General features: G+C 32.7%; 2 protein-coding genes across 4 annotated transcripts; both read left to right on the forward strand.

Annotated features, from left to right (window-relative positions):
* Window positions 1–1192: 1192 nt before the first annotated feature.
* LOC100783115 (peroxidase A2) lies at window positions 1193–3725 on the forward strand. The gene is made up of 4 exons (XM_003521172.4): window positions 1193–1470; window positions 1651–1845; window positions 2002–2167; window positions 3140–3725. Exons 1-4 carry the CDS (start codon window positions 1258–1260, stop codon window positions 3556–3558), a joined length of 993 nt encoding a protein of 330 aa, XP_003521220.1. The 5' UTR covers window positions 1193–1257; the 3' UTR covers window positions 3559–3725.
* Window positions 3726–6359: 2634 nt separating this feature from the next.
* On the forward strand, window positions 6360–8683 carry LOC100782225 (uncharacterized). Of its 3 annotated transcripts, XM_003521171.5 has the most exons (3): window positions 6360–6543; window positions 6674–6741; window positions 7213–8683. In XM_003521171.5, exon 3 carries the CDS (start codon window positions 7232–7234, stop codon window positions 8558–8560), a length of 1329 nt encoding a protein of 442 aa, XP_003521219.1. In that variant the 5' UTR covers window positions 6360–6543; window positions 6674–6741; window positions 7213–7231; the 3' UTR covers window positions 8561–8683. The 3 variants fall into 3 exon arrangements, with proteins under 3 accessions (XP_003521219.1, XP_006576864.1, XP_014629266.1); XM_006576801.4 differs by lacking the exon at window positions 6674–6741; XM_014773780.2 differs by lacking the exon at window positions 6360–6543 and having other exon boundaries at window positions 6551–6741.
* The last annotated feature ends 5944 nt before the right edge of the window (window positions 8684–14627 follow it).

A 14627-nucleotide genomic window follows, 5' to 3' on the forward strand; every position in this document is an offset into this window, starting at 1 on the left:
AATTTCCCTGCTAAATCTTAGTGTAAGTTGAACACTTAAATATAGAAAAAGGAAAAATAGAACTAGAACATGAAAAGAACATGACGGTGAAAAAAGTATTGATAATGTTTCCTCTCAAACTTAGTTTCTAGCTAAGTACTTTATTGGACTATATTTACGTTTGTCAAGTACTTTATTGCAGTATATTTACGTTTGTCTTAACAGATTTGCAATTGCAAGACGGTTTCTTTTTACGCAGTGAATTGTTGTTGCTTGTAGTGATTTTTTTTATTGATAGGAATCAAAAACACATACTTGGTTGCTTATAGTGGGGTTTGTTCTTATCATTTGCTTATTTTATTAAAAAATATTAAATGGATTACAAGTAACATTTCTACACGTCCGCATGAAACTATTATTTTGTATTTAGAATTATCTCTTCTAACATTATTAAATTGTGCAAGAACAATGTAAGCTGAGTTTTTTTTTTATCAATGTTATACTTTGTAATCAATAATGGTATTGGAATTGTGATAAAATACACGCGCATGTATAATAAATTATAAAGTTATTTTAATCAATATTATTTTTTAATGGATAGTTCTAATTATAATTTGTCTTTCAAAGTACACCTTTCATTATTTGAGAAGTTAAATAATTTGTGTTCTACTATCAAAGTAAAATCTCGGTCATACAATCATGATGGATAGTCAAAATTATTATTTTAATTAATTTTGATTTTAATAATCTATTTAAATATGATTTAAATCACTCATCTTTCATATACTATGAGAGAGAGAGAGAGTACGTTGTATATTTTGATGAACGTTTTATAGTATACTTGCTAATCTAGTGTGGTTTTAGAGAGATATCATGTGGTGGGTTGTGACAATTTGAATTTTAATTATGAACTTGTTCTGATTTAGCATTCAATTATATAAATTCTCAGGCATGCACCTAAGGTAAAATTTATGCTGTGAAATAGTTTTTGACTAAAGTACTGCGCAAGGTAGTTAAGAGGTAATCATTATGGTTTGAATTTTCCTTTCCACGTCCGTTGTGTGTACCTAATGAATATTACTAATCATATTTTTTATACTACTTTTTAAGCATAGCTTACGCTTGCAAGTAATGTAGCTAGCAGCGAAAACTTTATCTTTAAGCAAATTATAAAGTAATTAATTAGATATACATTCTTATATATATGAGTCACCTAGATTATTCTATGCATCTGCTAAAACCAGAATTTGGGAAAGAATATACAAGAAGCCAATTAACATGTTTTCTTTTAATTACCTATTCACCACCATTTTCTTAGTGCTAACATTCTTTCTTTATCCATCAAATGCTCAACTGAGTTCAACCTTCTACTCCAGCACATGCCCCAACGTGTCTTCCATTGTGCGCAGTGTTGTTCAGCAGGCTCTGCAATCTGATCCTCGAATTGCTGCGAGCCTAACTCGTCTTCATTTTCATGATTGCTTTGTTAATGTAATGTACACTATCAATTCAAACCTCCAAATTACAAATTTTCAAGAAGCATGTGTTTATGTAACTGATATCTAAATGAATTTTTAATTTGCTCTCATAATTAACTGTCTGATATATATAATCTAAGCTTTGAGTAGTTTGTATGAAGGACTAATATTAATAAATATTTTGGTGTTTCAGGGATGTGATGGATCCATTTTGTTAGACGTAGGTGGCAACATAACACTGAGCGAGAAAACTGCAGGTCCCAACAATAATTCGGCTCGTGGCTTTGATGTGGTCGACAACATAAAGACATCTATTGAAAATTCATGCCCCGGTGTTGTATCTTGTGCTGATATTCTTGCCCTTGCTGCTGAAGTTTCGGTGTCTTTGGTAATTTACTTGTTATAATTAGTTAATGATTCTCCTTATCTTATCAAATTTCTTGCAAACCAATACTTAATTATATATATACCATAAAAAATGTTGCAGAGGCATTTACTTTAGAGGGCATAACATAACTGCATATTATATATTAATTATTTGCAGGGAGGAGGTCCTTCATGGAACGTACTACTAGGAAGAAGGGACGGTTTGATTGCAAACCAATCTGGTGCGAACACATCCATTCCCAATCCAACAGAAAGCCTGGCCAATGTCACTGCCAAATTTGCTGCCGTTGGCCTAAACATAACTGATCTCGTTGCATTATCTGGTAATCATTATTATATTGCTTCCCCCGTCTACTTTCTTGTGTGCACACACAAACTTCATACAACATATGTAGTGGAATAAAAAATAATATAAAAGAATTTTTAACAATTCATGTCCTGAAATCAATTGAATTAGATATTCTTAATACATTTGTAACGTACATAAATAGATTAATTCTCACTACTTGTTTAATAAGAACTTATCAAACAAATTAAAAATGTCACTTTAATCATATTTCTACTGTTAACATCCATTTTATATCTTAAAACGATTTTTCAACTGTAGACATTGTAGTGTAAGTTTAGTGCTAGTTCTTTTCAAACGTCACCTAAATACACCTTATTAAATAAAGGAAAAGGCTAACTATTTTTGTTTTTTTTTTTTTTTTACCAATGCTAACTGTTGTTGTTAGGAAATTAATTAATGAATCAAAAGCGATTTTATTTTTATTTTTTATTTTTGAAAGGAAGCGATTTTTTTTTATTAAAAGTATAACAGTGTATTATTTGAACTTTAAAAAATTTACTTATTGATTTCTTAACAAGTACCCTAATGATATTATTAACAAGACTCTTAAATAAATATTAATATGATTTTATATATTTGTAAAGTTTAATGTTTATATACTATTAGGGTAAATTCTTTTACATGATCAATTAATAAAAAATAATTATTTATATAATTTTTAAAGTAATTATTTTAAATTTTTATAAATTTATTATACATGATCAGTAAGTAAAAATAAAATAAATTTATAGGAAAAAAATTTTGTGTGATTAAATAATAATATAAAATTATTTTATACTTCATTACATAATTTTTTCGTATTTATAGTGTTTTCTTTCTTCCAAAAACTTTTTTCTTATATTTTCTTAGCTGAATGGCTGACAATTTACCTATAGAAAAATGGTTGATTTAATTACATAATTACTATGATGCTTATTAAGTAGTGGTTTTGTTTTGAGTGGAAAAGGTGCACATAGTTTTGGTCGTGCGCAGTGTAGATTTTTCAACCAGAGACTGTTCAACTTCAGCGGCACAGGTAGCCCTGATCCCACGCTGAATACAACCTATTTAGCGACACTTCAGCAAAACTGTCCACAAAACGGAAGCGGCAACACTCTGAACAACCTCGACCCTTCGTCTCCGGACACCTTCGACAACAACTACTTCCAAAACCTTCTCAGCAATCAGGGCCTTCTCCAAACAGACCAAGAGCTCTTTTCCACCAACGGCGCCGCCACAGTTTCCGTCGTCAACAACTTCGCCGCCAACCAAACCGCGTTCTTCCAAGCCTTTGCTCAGTCCATGATTAACATGGGTAATATTAGCCCGTTGACTGGAAGCCAGGGTGAAATCAGATCAGATTGTAAAAGGGTCAATGGAAGTTAAAAATGAGAGGCACAAGCTAGCTGTTCTTGATACAGTAACTCAGTTACGTTACGTTCCATTCAACATTTACTTAAAACTTTGCGTTGTTATTTGTGTGATCATGTCAAGAACTCAAGACATGGTAGGATGTTTAAAACGTTATTGATTTGTATGTTTGACTATATATATATATATATATATATATATATATATATATATATATATATATATATATATATATATATATTGCTTTGTTTCCTTCCTTGCATAAAGTGATCTTATAAGTATTCCTAATAACAATTTATATAACGTATAAATATGCATTGAGTCTAGTTTTAATTATATAGTTCATACTTGATTTTCAGGAGATACTTTAATTTCTTCTTTTTTTCGTAGACCAAAAGTCAATTTTACAAATTACTACCTAATTAATTTTTCGAAATTACAAGAAGTTGGATCCGTTGGTGAAAGTAGGGAAATGTGGAATGGCCTGAATGGATCAATTGATACGATGAGGTTTAGTTGGAACGAAGTAAATAAAATGGCACAAGTACGTACTCATAACCATTAATAGAAATATATGAGCTAGTTTGAAAAAAAATGAACTAGAAACGATTATGATAATTGATATGCAGTTGCAAGTTGACCATCATCCCGTCAGCTAAATAATTTTTATTTTGAATGGTTGAATGATGAACTGCATAGTGTACTGTTTGTTTAAAACTGTAGAGGATCCTTGTGTGAAGGAAAATATTTCTTGAACACGAAAATGATAAAGAATAAATGAGATAGAAATAATTGTATATAATATTACATAAGGTGTTAATTTTTATTGTTTATTGTTTTTTTTAAATAAGGCATGTTTTGTCGAAATAGGTTCCTTCTCTAGGGAGCCTTTAATAAATCAACCCAGAATGATAACTTCTCGTCATCGCATTTGGATAGGGAGATGGCCCATGGCGGGAGAAGAGTCTTTTTTTCATCATTTGACTAAGATCGCATGTAGATCGAGGAATTATTACATTGAGGATTGAATTATATAGACATCATAAAAAAGTTACATAGATTAGCATAAAAGAAAACATTTAGTCTTAAGACTTTATACAATTTTATAACACACTGTAAGATTAATTTTAATAAGTTATTAGAGGTGATCCATCATTAAATAAACCTTAATAAATTTTATGTAACAATAAAAATATATTAAAGTTTTAATGAAAAAGAAACGTGTTAAATGGTACCAAATACATAAAAATTAATTTGGTCTTTATGTATTTTACCATTTGGTCCAATTATTCACTAAGTCCATTTGATTTGAAAAAATTCTTAGATAATTAAACCTACATGTGTTTAATATGACAAAAATCATTAGATTGTTACATTAAGCACATGTAGGTCTAACTATCTAACGATTTTTTCTAGCAAATGTTTATTGTATATAGTCAAACTCAATGACTAGGTATAATCCACTTGGTCAAGAGACGAATTTTGTACAAAGTGGGTTTGATTTCCCGTTAAATAAATCACTGTGACTTAGACAAATGCAATAGAGCGTTACAGTATTACACCAATCTTTTGTGTTCTCCCATGAAAGATATATATGATCTTATAAAATATCTCTCAGTTCTTTTCCCATTACTATTGTCCGACTAGGGAAAAGAGCTGCATACCCTTGGGAATACAAGTCCATAAGAGCGATAAAGTACGGGGATAGAAAGAATCACATGATTCTCATTTGTGAGAGAAGCTTTCATAGTAGAGGAGTGCACAGGTTCAAAACTAGACTCTTCTCTTACTAGAAGAGTTGTGTCTGCACTAACGTGACTAGCAAACAACATCAATGCTATATAGCCTATATACATAACACTCAAACCACCTCCCTTCGCACTCATTGACCAAGCTACTTGCTCTGTTGCAAATTGGGATTTGGCACACTAAAGGGGCGGAGACCGGAGTCCATGTAAAACATAAAAGAGGTATTCTTCTTTTGATGACCCCTTAATTACTTTGTCCCACATAATGTATATTGCTCCACTAAATCATCTTTCTTTACTTGGAAGTGTTCAGTCCCTCTTTCAAGTAGAGAATCACACATTTTCCCTCGAGCAAGGAGAGGGTCTCAAAGCATATAAAGGAGCAATCTAAGGACTTTTTGAGGGATTGCTTTCACCATTTCACTTGCGTATAAATAAAAAAAACACTTTTAATTAATTTACATCTATAAAAATTTCTTGTTATTATTAATATTTTTTCAAAATTACCTTTAAATTATCAAGACTAATTATTTCATTTTTTTACTTAATTACTTTTCACCAATATAAATAATTAATGTATTTTTTATTGACAAATATTAGTTGTTAGATTTATTAGGGATAGATTCAAATTCATGATGTCTTCCTTCTTTTCTTCTTTCTTTACCATGATTTGGATTCTCTATCAATCACACAATTAGGAATTAATATGAATTAGATGGTTGATATTTTAAAAGTATTTTTAAGTTAAATTTTTCAAAAAGAATCATGAACCGTTAGATATTCACTAAACAATTCTTCTGGTTCGTTTACGTGAATGTGTACTTTCTTAAACTATATGAAATCCAAATCTTTTCACCACTAAATCGACTTTATATTTTTTCTAAATAATTAATGTATGATGAGAAAATAATAATTATTTTCTATAATTCTCACAAGAGAAATACAAATAATGGAATAATTCGTAACATTTATTATAAATTGACTAAAATAATTAATAAAAAAGTTTGAAAAAAATCTTATAAAAAGAAAATAAAATTTAAACCCAGAGGAAGTAATGATATCAAGAGAGAGAGAGAGTTGTTTCATTGCGATGGCTTCGAAGAAGAACGGCTCTGATAGCTCTTTGGTGCAGCTAGCGGCGTAGGAATATCAAAGACAACCCATTCGTGCCTCATACCATACCTCATCTCATCACACCCGTTCATTTCCATCACATCACATCACAACACAACATAACATTCATATGAACCAGGTGAAGCTCAAGTTCTTCTTCCTTGTTCCTTCTTCCTCATTTCCCATTTCCATTTTCCTCTATAAACCTCTCCTCCCTCTCTCTCTGACTCTCTCTCTCTCTCTCTCTCTCTCTCTCTCTCTCTCTCTAGATCGCACCGCACCGCACCGATGGAAACACAATGATCCAACCCTAACCCAAGCGCCTCTTACCTCCAAGGTCTTCCATTTTCTTCTTAATTCCTCTTCCATATCCCCTCTTTTCTTTCTCTCATCTATTTTATTTTCTTCTTTTAATTGCATATATGTCAAAAACAATTTTCTGCTTTTTTTTTTCTTCCTAAAATCGTTATCGCGAAAACCCTAATCGGCGACACTTTAACACGGCTTCCCTTCAATTCGAGTTGAATTCACCATGGGTTCTCCATACAATTGTGGTCAACCCTGTGTATTGGATCTGGGGTCCTTCATGTTTGCGACGAAATTAGGGTTTACTCCCAATTTCGCCCCAAATTTTGGGGGTTTTCGTTTCTGATTGTTCAATTTCATCACCCGACCCCCCGTAGAACCTGGGTTTCTTCGATTTGTGTTAAACTCGAGCTTTTTGGTGGAAAAATACTCGCTTTCCTTTTCCCTTTGTTGTTCCCTTTCCCTGCAATTGAAATTTGTAATAAAGGAAGCTTCTTTCTAGTTTTGTGATTGAAGCTGCGATGGAGGAAGAGACCTCCGATGCAATGAACCTTGATTTGAATCTGGGCCCAGGCCCAGAACCCGAAACTGGGCCCATAAGCAATGAAGCTGTGAACTTGGACGATTGGATAGGGGAGCCTCTTCAGAGAATCAGCGAAGCTGTGAGGTATAGGGCACGGCAACGGTGGAGATGGCGCCAACTTCCGCTACCGCCTCCTGAATTTCATGCTCACTTTCCAACTGAAGCTACGCGGCATTTTCAAATACCGCCTGAGGCTCACAATATCTCCGTGGAATTGAACCACTTTTTGGTCAATTCTGGCAATGGAAGCGCCTTGCAGGCCGGGGAAGGCAGTGTGGCGGCCGAGGAGAGAATGGAGGAGGTGCCGAAGGCTTGTGAGAATATCAATGGTGTGGCAGAGGATGAGGCTTCGCAGAAGAAGGGTGATATAGAAAAGGGTAGTGGCAATGATGGGGACTTTTTTGATTGTAACATCTGTTTGGACCTGGCTAGGGATCCTGTTGTAACTTGTTGTGGTCATTTGTTTTGTTGGTCATGTTTGTATAGGTGGCTGCATCTGCATTCGGATGCGAAGGAATGTCCAGTTTGTAAGGGAGAGGTGACACTTAAAAGTGTTACCCCAATATATGGCCGTGCGAACAATGTCCGTGGTCCTGAGGAGGATTCTGCACTTAAGATCCCTCCCAGGCCCCAAGCGAAGAGAGTTGAGAGTCTGAGACAAACCATTCAGAGAAATGCATTTGCACTCCCTGTGGAAGAGATGATTCGGCGTCTTGGAAGCAGAATTGAGCTTACACGCGATTTGGTTCAGCCACCTGAACCGGATGCTGCCCGTGAAACAGCTGAGAGAACTACTTCCTTGCTAAGGTTCTTGACTGCGCAAGGGATACGTAGAGAGCATCAGAATCTAGTGGCACCCCCAGAGGATGTAATGGGTTTGGCACAAAACAATGTTAATACTTCTGAGGCAGGGGATCCCCGGACTAGGGTGCAGTCCCATTTGCTTCGAAGAACACAATCACACAGAGCAACACTTTCTACTCTTTCATCAGCACTAACTTCCGCTGAAAGGTTAGTTGAGGCATATTTCCGTAGCAATCCATTAGGTAGGAACCAAGAACAACCTCCTCCTCCAGTTGAAGACAGAGATTCCTTTTCAAGCATTGGTGCTGTTATAAATTCAGAGAGTCAACTGGACACTGCTGTAGAGATTGATTCCATGGTATCCTTGTCAACATCCTCTTCTAGGAGGAGGAACGATGCTTCAAGAGTGTCTGATGTGGATAGTGGAGATTCTCGTGCTCCAAGGCGGAGACGTTTGAACTGATAAAAGTCTGTTAGATGCTCAAGTTTTACTATTCTATCATGTATCACATATGATAATAATCTTCCAACACCTATGTAAGTGCTTCATGCTTTCTTGTTACCTTATATTATGAAGTTTTCACCATTTACAAGTTTTGGTAGATTTAAGATGGTTTCAGATTACCACCGGTTGCGGTTTAAGAATCTCCTTTGACGATTGAGCCATTTATAGAGTCTTGTCATCCAGGAACTGATTTTTGCTATAGAATAACCAAGCTACTTTAGCATTTAGGGGCATTTGGAAGAGATTACAAGTAGCATATTAGACTTTATGGAATTGGCTTATGATTTTTTAACGTTTTTTTAAACTTATTTCAATAAAATTCATAATGAAATTTATTCATCAAAACAAACTCCTTTGATTTTTGCTATAGAATAACCAAGCTACTTTAGCATTTAGGGGCATTTGGAAGAGATTTCAAGTAGCATATTAGACTTTATGGAATTGGCTTATGATTTTTTAACGTTTTTTTAAACTTATTTCAATAAAATTCATAATGAAATTTATTCATCAAAACAAACTCCTTTTTGTTTTTTTTGAAGTAGGAGTAAGTATATAATGAACTTATCAAATAGTTTTAATTAAGCTATTTACCAAATGAACTTACCAAATGCATCCTCTTAAAAGTTATAACCCAGAAGACTCTCATTGTATACCTTAATTGAATGGTCACGACTTGTAGTCAATGAAGCAAATTATCTGCATGCAGGTAAGGTTGCATAATCTGATCCTTTACTATCCCACAATGGTGTTGGGAGCTACTGTTTTATTTTTTTTATAATCGAGTTGTAAGGTTGCATAATCCAACCCTTCTTACCCACAGTGATGGGTGGATCCTTTTTTTTTTTTTTCCTGGGCTGATAGCTTAATAAGTCTTATTACTATAATCATGTTCAAGCATGATTATAGGACAATAATATCGTGGCATTATCTTTTGCTGATATTAATTTGATTGGACTGATGATGTGTATAATCGGCCTATCTTCTTTTTAGGTAGTGAATCTACCTATCTTCAGATTCAGTCACAATAATTCTTTTTAGGACTGCTGATATTGTCTAGTTCTTACCTTGTTTCATTTTGTCTGATTCTCATGTATGTTGATTGGTGTTTTACGAATATCCCTAGTGTCTTACTCTTTACATTACTTACCATAAAAATACGCTTATGGGGATTTGCAAGGGATCCCCATAGTTCATATACTTTAAAATCCTGAAGCCGTGCACTTCTTATCAGCAGAATCTTCAATGAAATAGAGTCTATTTATAACGAATAAATTCTTCTAGGAATACTCTTGTAGCAGAATCTTCAATGAAATAGAGGCTAAATTTGAGGTTGTAATAATGCATCTCCTTGTGCTGGATGTTAATCGGAGTATTTTATTTTCTGATATGTGCGGTATTCGAATCTTAAACTGACATTTTCGTCTCGCATGGTCGATGTGCCAATTCAGGCTTTCTTGGTATCCTTGTCAATGATGCAAGTTGTGCTTCCTCAAAGTTGTTGTGGACAATTAATTGTTCATGCAGTGACAATTATTATAGAATATATAATTGTCTAATAGCTTCTATCTGTTTAGTGGTCCAACAATAGTGATTTTGATGCCCATAATACCATATTCTGTTAAAGCATCTTCTGCTGTGTGAATCAGATTTGACATAGTCTCCCCGGGTACCTCTTGTGGTTTTGGGCACATGGTTTGATATTAACTCTTGGAAGTCAACGGTAGGTGTTTAGCGAGCTACGCGTACTACTCTTGAGATGGATGCGTGTTACGGTTGTTTTCATCAAAGGCTTGGTCTTCATTTTCATCTATTAACTATTACACTTTGATAAGCATCTTCTCTCAATATGTCTCTCGATGAAACAATTGAAAATTTTTAGGAAGCGATTGATTTGAGAAAATGTTTTTTTGATTTTGTATTTTCCATCACAAAATATTATTTTATATTTACTTTATTTTTGTTTCAAAAAAATTGTATAGGAAATGAAAATAATATTTTATCTTTTATATAATAAAGAAATTTATGAAGCAATTCTTCCCATATAACCCAGGGACACTTTAAACAATTCTTTCTTAATTATTTTATTTTTCATTTACCTAGTATTAGGGCATTTATAATGTTTTTTAATATACACTTTTAAAATACATTTTTTTACTTTTGTCTATTTTTTATACATAATTAAAATGTCTGAATATCTGAATTCATTTATTATATTTATGAATGATATGTTTTACTGATAATGAAATCATATACAATCAAATAAAAGGAATGTTTTTTTACTAACATTTTTTTTGTTAGTGTTAGTTGTAATAATAAAGATATCTGGGTAATTATCTTATAACAATGGTCATAAGGGATTGAGTTTGAGTCTGACACACCCACAAATATAAAGGTATTTGGACTTCCATCTCGATTGTGCCACTCTCCGCCCCACCCTCTTCTCTTTTCTTCCTCTAGCAATGCCACCCCCAACGCCAACACCTTTGCCCTGAACTTCTATCTTGATTGTGTTTCGAACTATCAAGTCCAACTTAAAAAGTTGTAACTTCACATGACATCCCTCCGAGTTCTGAAAACCTCTAGTGTTTTCACATTACGACGTACAACACAAAGCTCCTTGGCTAGTAACATATCTACGATGTCTTAATAAGGATGCTGGACTTTTCCTGGAATAACGAACTTAGAAGTGTTGGTGTTTTCCATAAAGCTTGTTTTGTAAGTATACTAGGTAATTAAAAAATATACAACAAATATATTATGGAATAGGTAATTTGGAATACATTTCTAGTTACTCGTATTCTGGATTACTCAATATGGAACATTGTTTGCCAACTTTTGGATTCAGAATTTCGTAGTGGCAACAACACAAGGAAGGAGAGGCATGATACGACGTCCATGGAAAAATGTGGTACGATGCCCAAGTTGCGGCAGCACGAAACCTGGGTCATAGTGGTGCAAGGTAGAAGAGGGTGAGCGAGGGGAGAAGGGTAAGCTGGGGATATTAAAAGTTTTGGGGTGCCGAAGTAAAAAATGTAGTGTAGAAAGCAATTGCCTAGACTTTATAGGGTAGTTGGCAAAACCAAACCAGGCCCATTTTTTGTACAGCTCAAAATGTAAGCTTGTGTAATCTCTGATTAGAAAGTTTAAATGCCTCAATGTGTCAAGGAGGTCGAGCTCTTTTGGTTAAGTATGATTTGTGAGTTGTAAATTTCATTCTCTAGGATAAAAGAGAAGACGACCTCAATGTACTATTTTGCAATAAATAAAGTTGCAAAAGATATTACTTTGTTTTGACATCACTAATTGAACTCTGGGTGTAAATGCTTTCTTGTATACTGCCATTAATTCAATGCTACTCAACAAGAAAGGATGTGACACGATTTATGCATACATTGCTCAATAAATGAGACCTTGCTCTCTCTTTTCACAAAAGAAACCACATAAATCATACTACCTGATCAAGTACTATTTCAGGAATTATCCACAATCCTTTCCTCAATCTCTAACTATATATTCTCAAGAGTGATCCCAGTTAATAAATTCATGAATATATTTCGTGTACATGCAAACAATTACATGCATGTAGCCTTTCCATGATTTCATCAATGCCACTTTCATTTACAGTGGACTTTCTCGTTAGTTATTTGGCCATTGGTGGTAATATAGATAGAAAAGTCTTCCCACAATCTGCATGTAAAGAATGAGGGGAGAACTTTTGAATTTTCGATATGATTTACAATGGACTTTTCTACCGACAATACTGATAGAAAAGCCCCTGATAATCCGCTGATTAGGAAAATTTTAATATTTTTAAGAGTTTAATTTCCATATATTAATTATTGCTGTAAAAATCATCCGAATTCCTTGTTGGAGAGGAGCTAGCACACAAGAGCTGCGATCGATATGGATTGAAATCTGGTGCGGACGAGTAGATTTGTATCTTCAAATAAGCCATGCCGATGAGTGGCTCTTTGGCTATTGGGGAAGTGCGGAAATCGAAGAAGTAGAATTACCATACTTGGACCTTGAATGAGGAAACAAGCTTCAAACTTGTTGGTTAAGTGGTTAACAAAGAAGAAAAGTAAGAAAAAGTCACAAAATCAATCTCTTCTGTTAATAAAAACTAACAAATTAATACGTTACTTGTTTCCTAGGAACTTGGTAACTGAGAACTGTTTTTGGTTGTTAGCATTCCAAATCCTAAAAGAATCAGCATCGACTTTGCTAAGGGGTAAAAGGCTAGTAGTAATTTCTGGCAATTTTGAAATGCCAAGCATTGTTTGATTTACTTCCGATTTATTTATAAGAAAAATGTTATAGTATAAAATACTCTATCACTTATCAAAGTGTGGATAGTATCTTTCAAACCCTTCAATCAAACAAATTCTGGTTTTAAATTGTCAAAATATAAATTTATCATAAATCATCATCACATGATAATTAAAAAAATTAACGCCGCATGTTATTATTTAACAGTAATATTTGATAGTAAAGACTTAAAAATATTAATGAGATAAAAGTTTAAAATTTAAAATTGATTAAAATTTTAATTAGAAACAAATTTAAAAAAGTTTAGAGATGAAAAAGATATTAAATCCTTTATTATTATTCTCGTATGGAAGTCTCACTCTTGAAAAAGAAAAACGAAAACAAAATGATGAATGGACTGAAAGGGCATGATTGGACACACGGGTGAGTGTAGCTGAAGTCATCTTATTTGTTTTCAAGTCTTGTTATTTATATTCTTCATTACTATGTTTTATTATTTATTAATTTTATTGCATTCATTTTTCTACAACATTCATTATCATATCGCTCGTATTATACTGAAATAAAAGTTATATAAATTTAAAGTTCATCTATAATTTTTCTTTTTCTTGTCAGTCTCAGTGGTCAACAACTCTTGGACACTTTCATCATCATTACCGAACATCATCCTTCTTTTCATGCCCAATTGCTTCTATGATGAAAGTCAATATATTCCCTCTGATCCTTGCCATCATTAAATTTTTGGACGAACTTGATATTATTGTTTATCAATATTATCTTAATCATCATTGTTATTATTGCAATTATATAATAATCATCCCTTTTGAAAACAAGCATGCATGCCCGGAGTTTAATATTTATTTATCTGAAGTGAGGCGAGAAAGCTGGACGTTAATAAATCATGAAGAAAAATACTCACATACTAACAAACTTTAATACACTAAAAATAAAAAATGTTAAATATTTTTATAAAATATTAACACATTGAATGTTTTTTATGATTTGACTATCTTCCATCTCACAAGGAATTTTGAATGACATGATAAACAAAAATGTTATTCTCATATAAATAGAAAAAAAAATAATGAAAAGATATAACGAATGTAGAAAAATCAAAATTGCACATGCACATCAACTACCTGTTTCCCACCAACTAATATTATTACGTAGGCTTGTGTGATTTAAAAACAGATTAGAGGGGATTAGAAAAACAGATGAATATTAACTACAAAAATAAAAAATATTCAAAAAATATTTTTATATTAGAAATATAAATTATTTGATATTTTCTTTTTAATTGATTATTGAAATATATATATATATATGTAATATAATGTATTATATGTGTCTCTGTTATAGTGTTCTGGAAACACTTATTAATTAATATGATTCTTCGAAAAAATTTATAAGAATAGTATTAGTTTTTAATGTTCTTCTATATATCTTTAAAAAGGTATGCCACAACCCATTAAAAAAAAGTTTGCCACAAATATAATTATGAAATTAATTCTTTAGCGAGGAGGGTATACATAGTTAAGGTCTTTCTCATATAAAACCAACATAATATAACATGATAAATATTTATATTTTTTTAATATGTAATCAAAAGTTGGGTGTCCTAATATATATATCAAAAAATATTTTTTGATAGTGGTTAACCACTTAAATAAATTTTCATATCTCAATGAATAAATATTTGATTCCCAGTCATGGACTTGAGCATCCAAACACAAACTTTTTGGTATACATAATGGTG

The sequence above is a fragment of the Glycine max genome, chromosome 3, assembly GCF_000004515.6.
Source record: "Glycine max cultivar Williams 82 chromosome 3, Glycine_max_v4.0, whole genome shotgun sequence".
NCBI lineage: Eukaryota > Viridiplantae > Streptophyta > Magnoliopsida > Fabales > Fabaceae > Glycine > Glycine max.

What these genes read in the sequence shown, in the direction of transcription:
- LOC100783115 (XM_003521172.4), top strand. Translation starts at nt 1,258, where the DNA reads ATGTTTTCTTTTAATTACCTATTCACCACCATTTTCTTAGTGCTAACA. An exon ending in CTGAAGTTTCGGTGTCTTTG is followed by an intron (nt 1,846 to 2,001) that starts GTAATTTACTTG and finishes AATTATTTGCAG; the next exon opens with GGAGGAGGTCCTTCATGGAA. An exon ending in TGATCTCGTTGCATTATCTG is followed by an intron (nt 2,168 to 3,139) that starts GTAATCATTATT and finishes TGAGTGGAAAAG; the next exon opens with GTGCACATAGTTTTGGTCGT.
- LOC100782225 (XM_003521171.5), top strand. Translation starts at nt 7,232, where the DNA reads ATGGAGGAAGAGACCTCCGATGCAATGAACCTTGATTTGAATCTGGGC.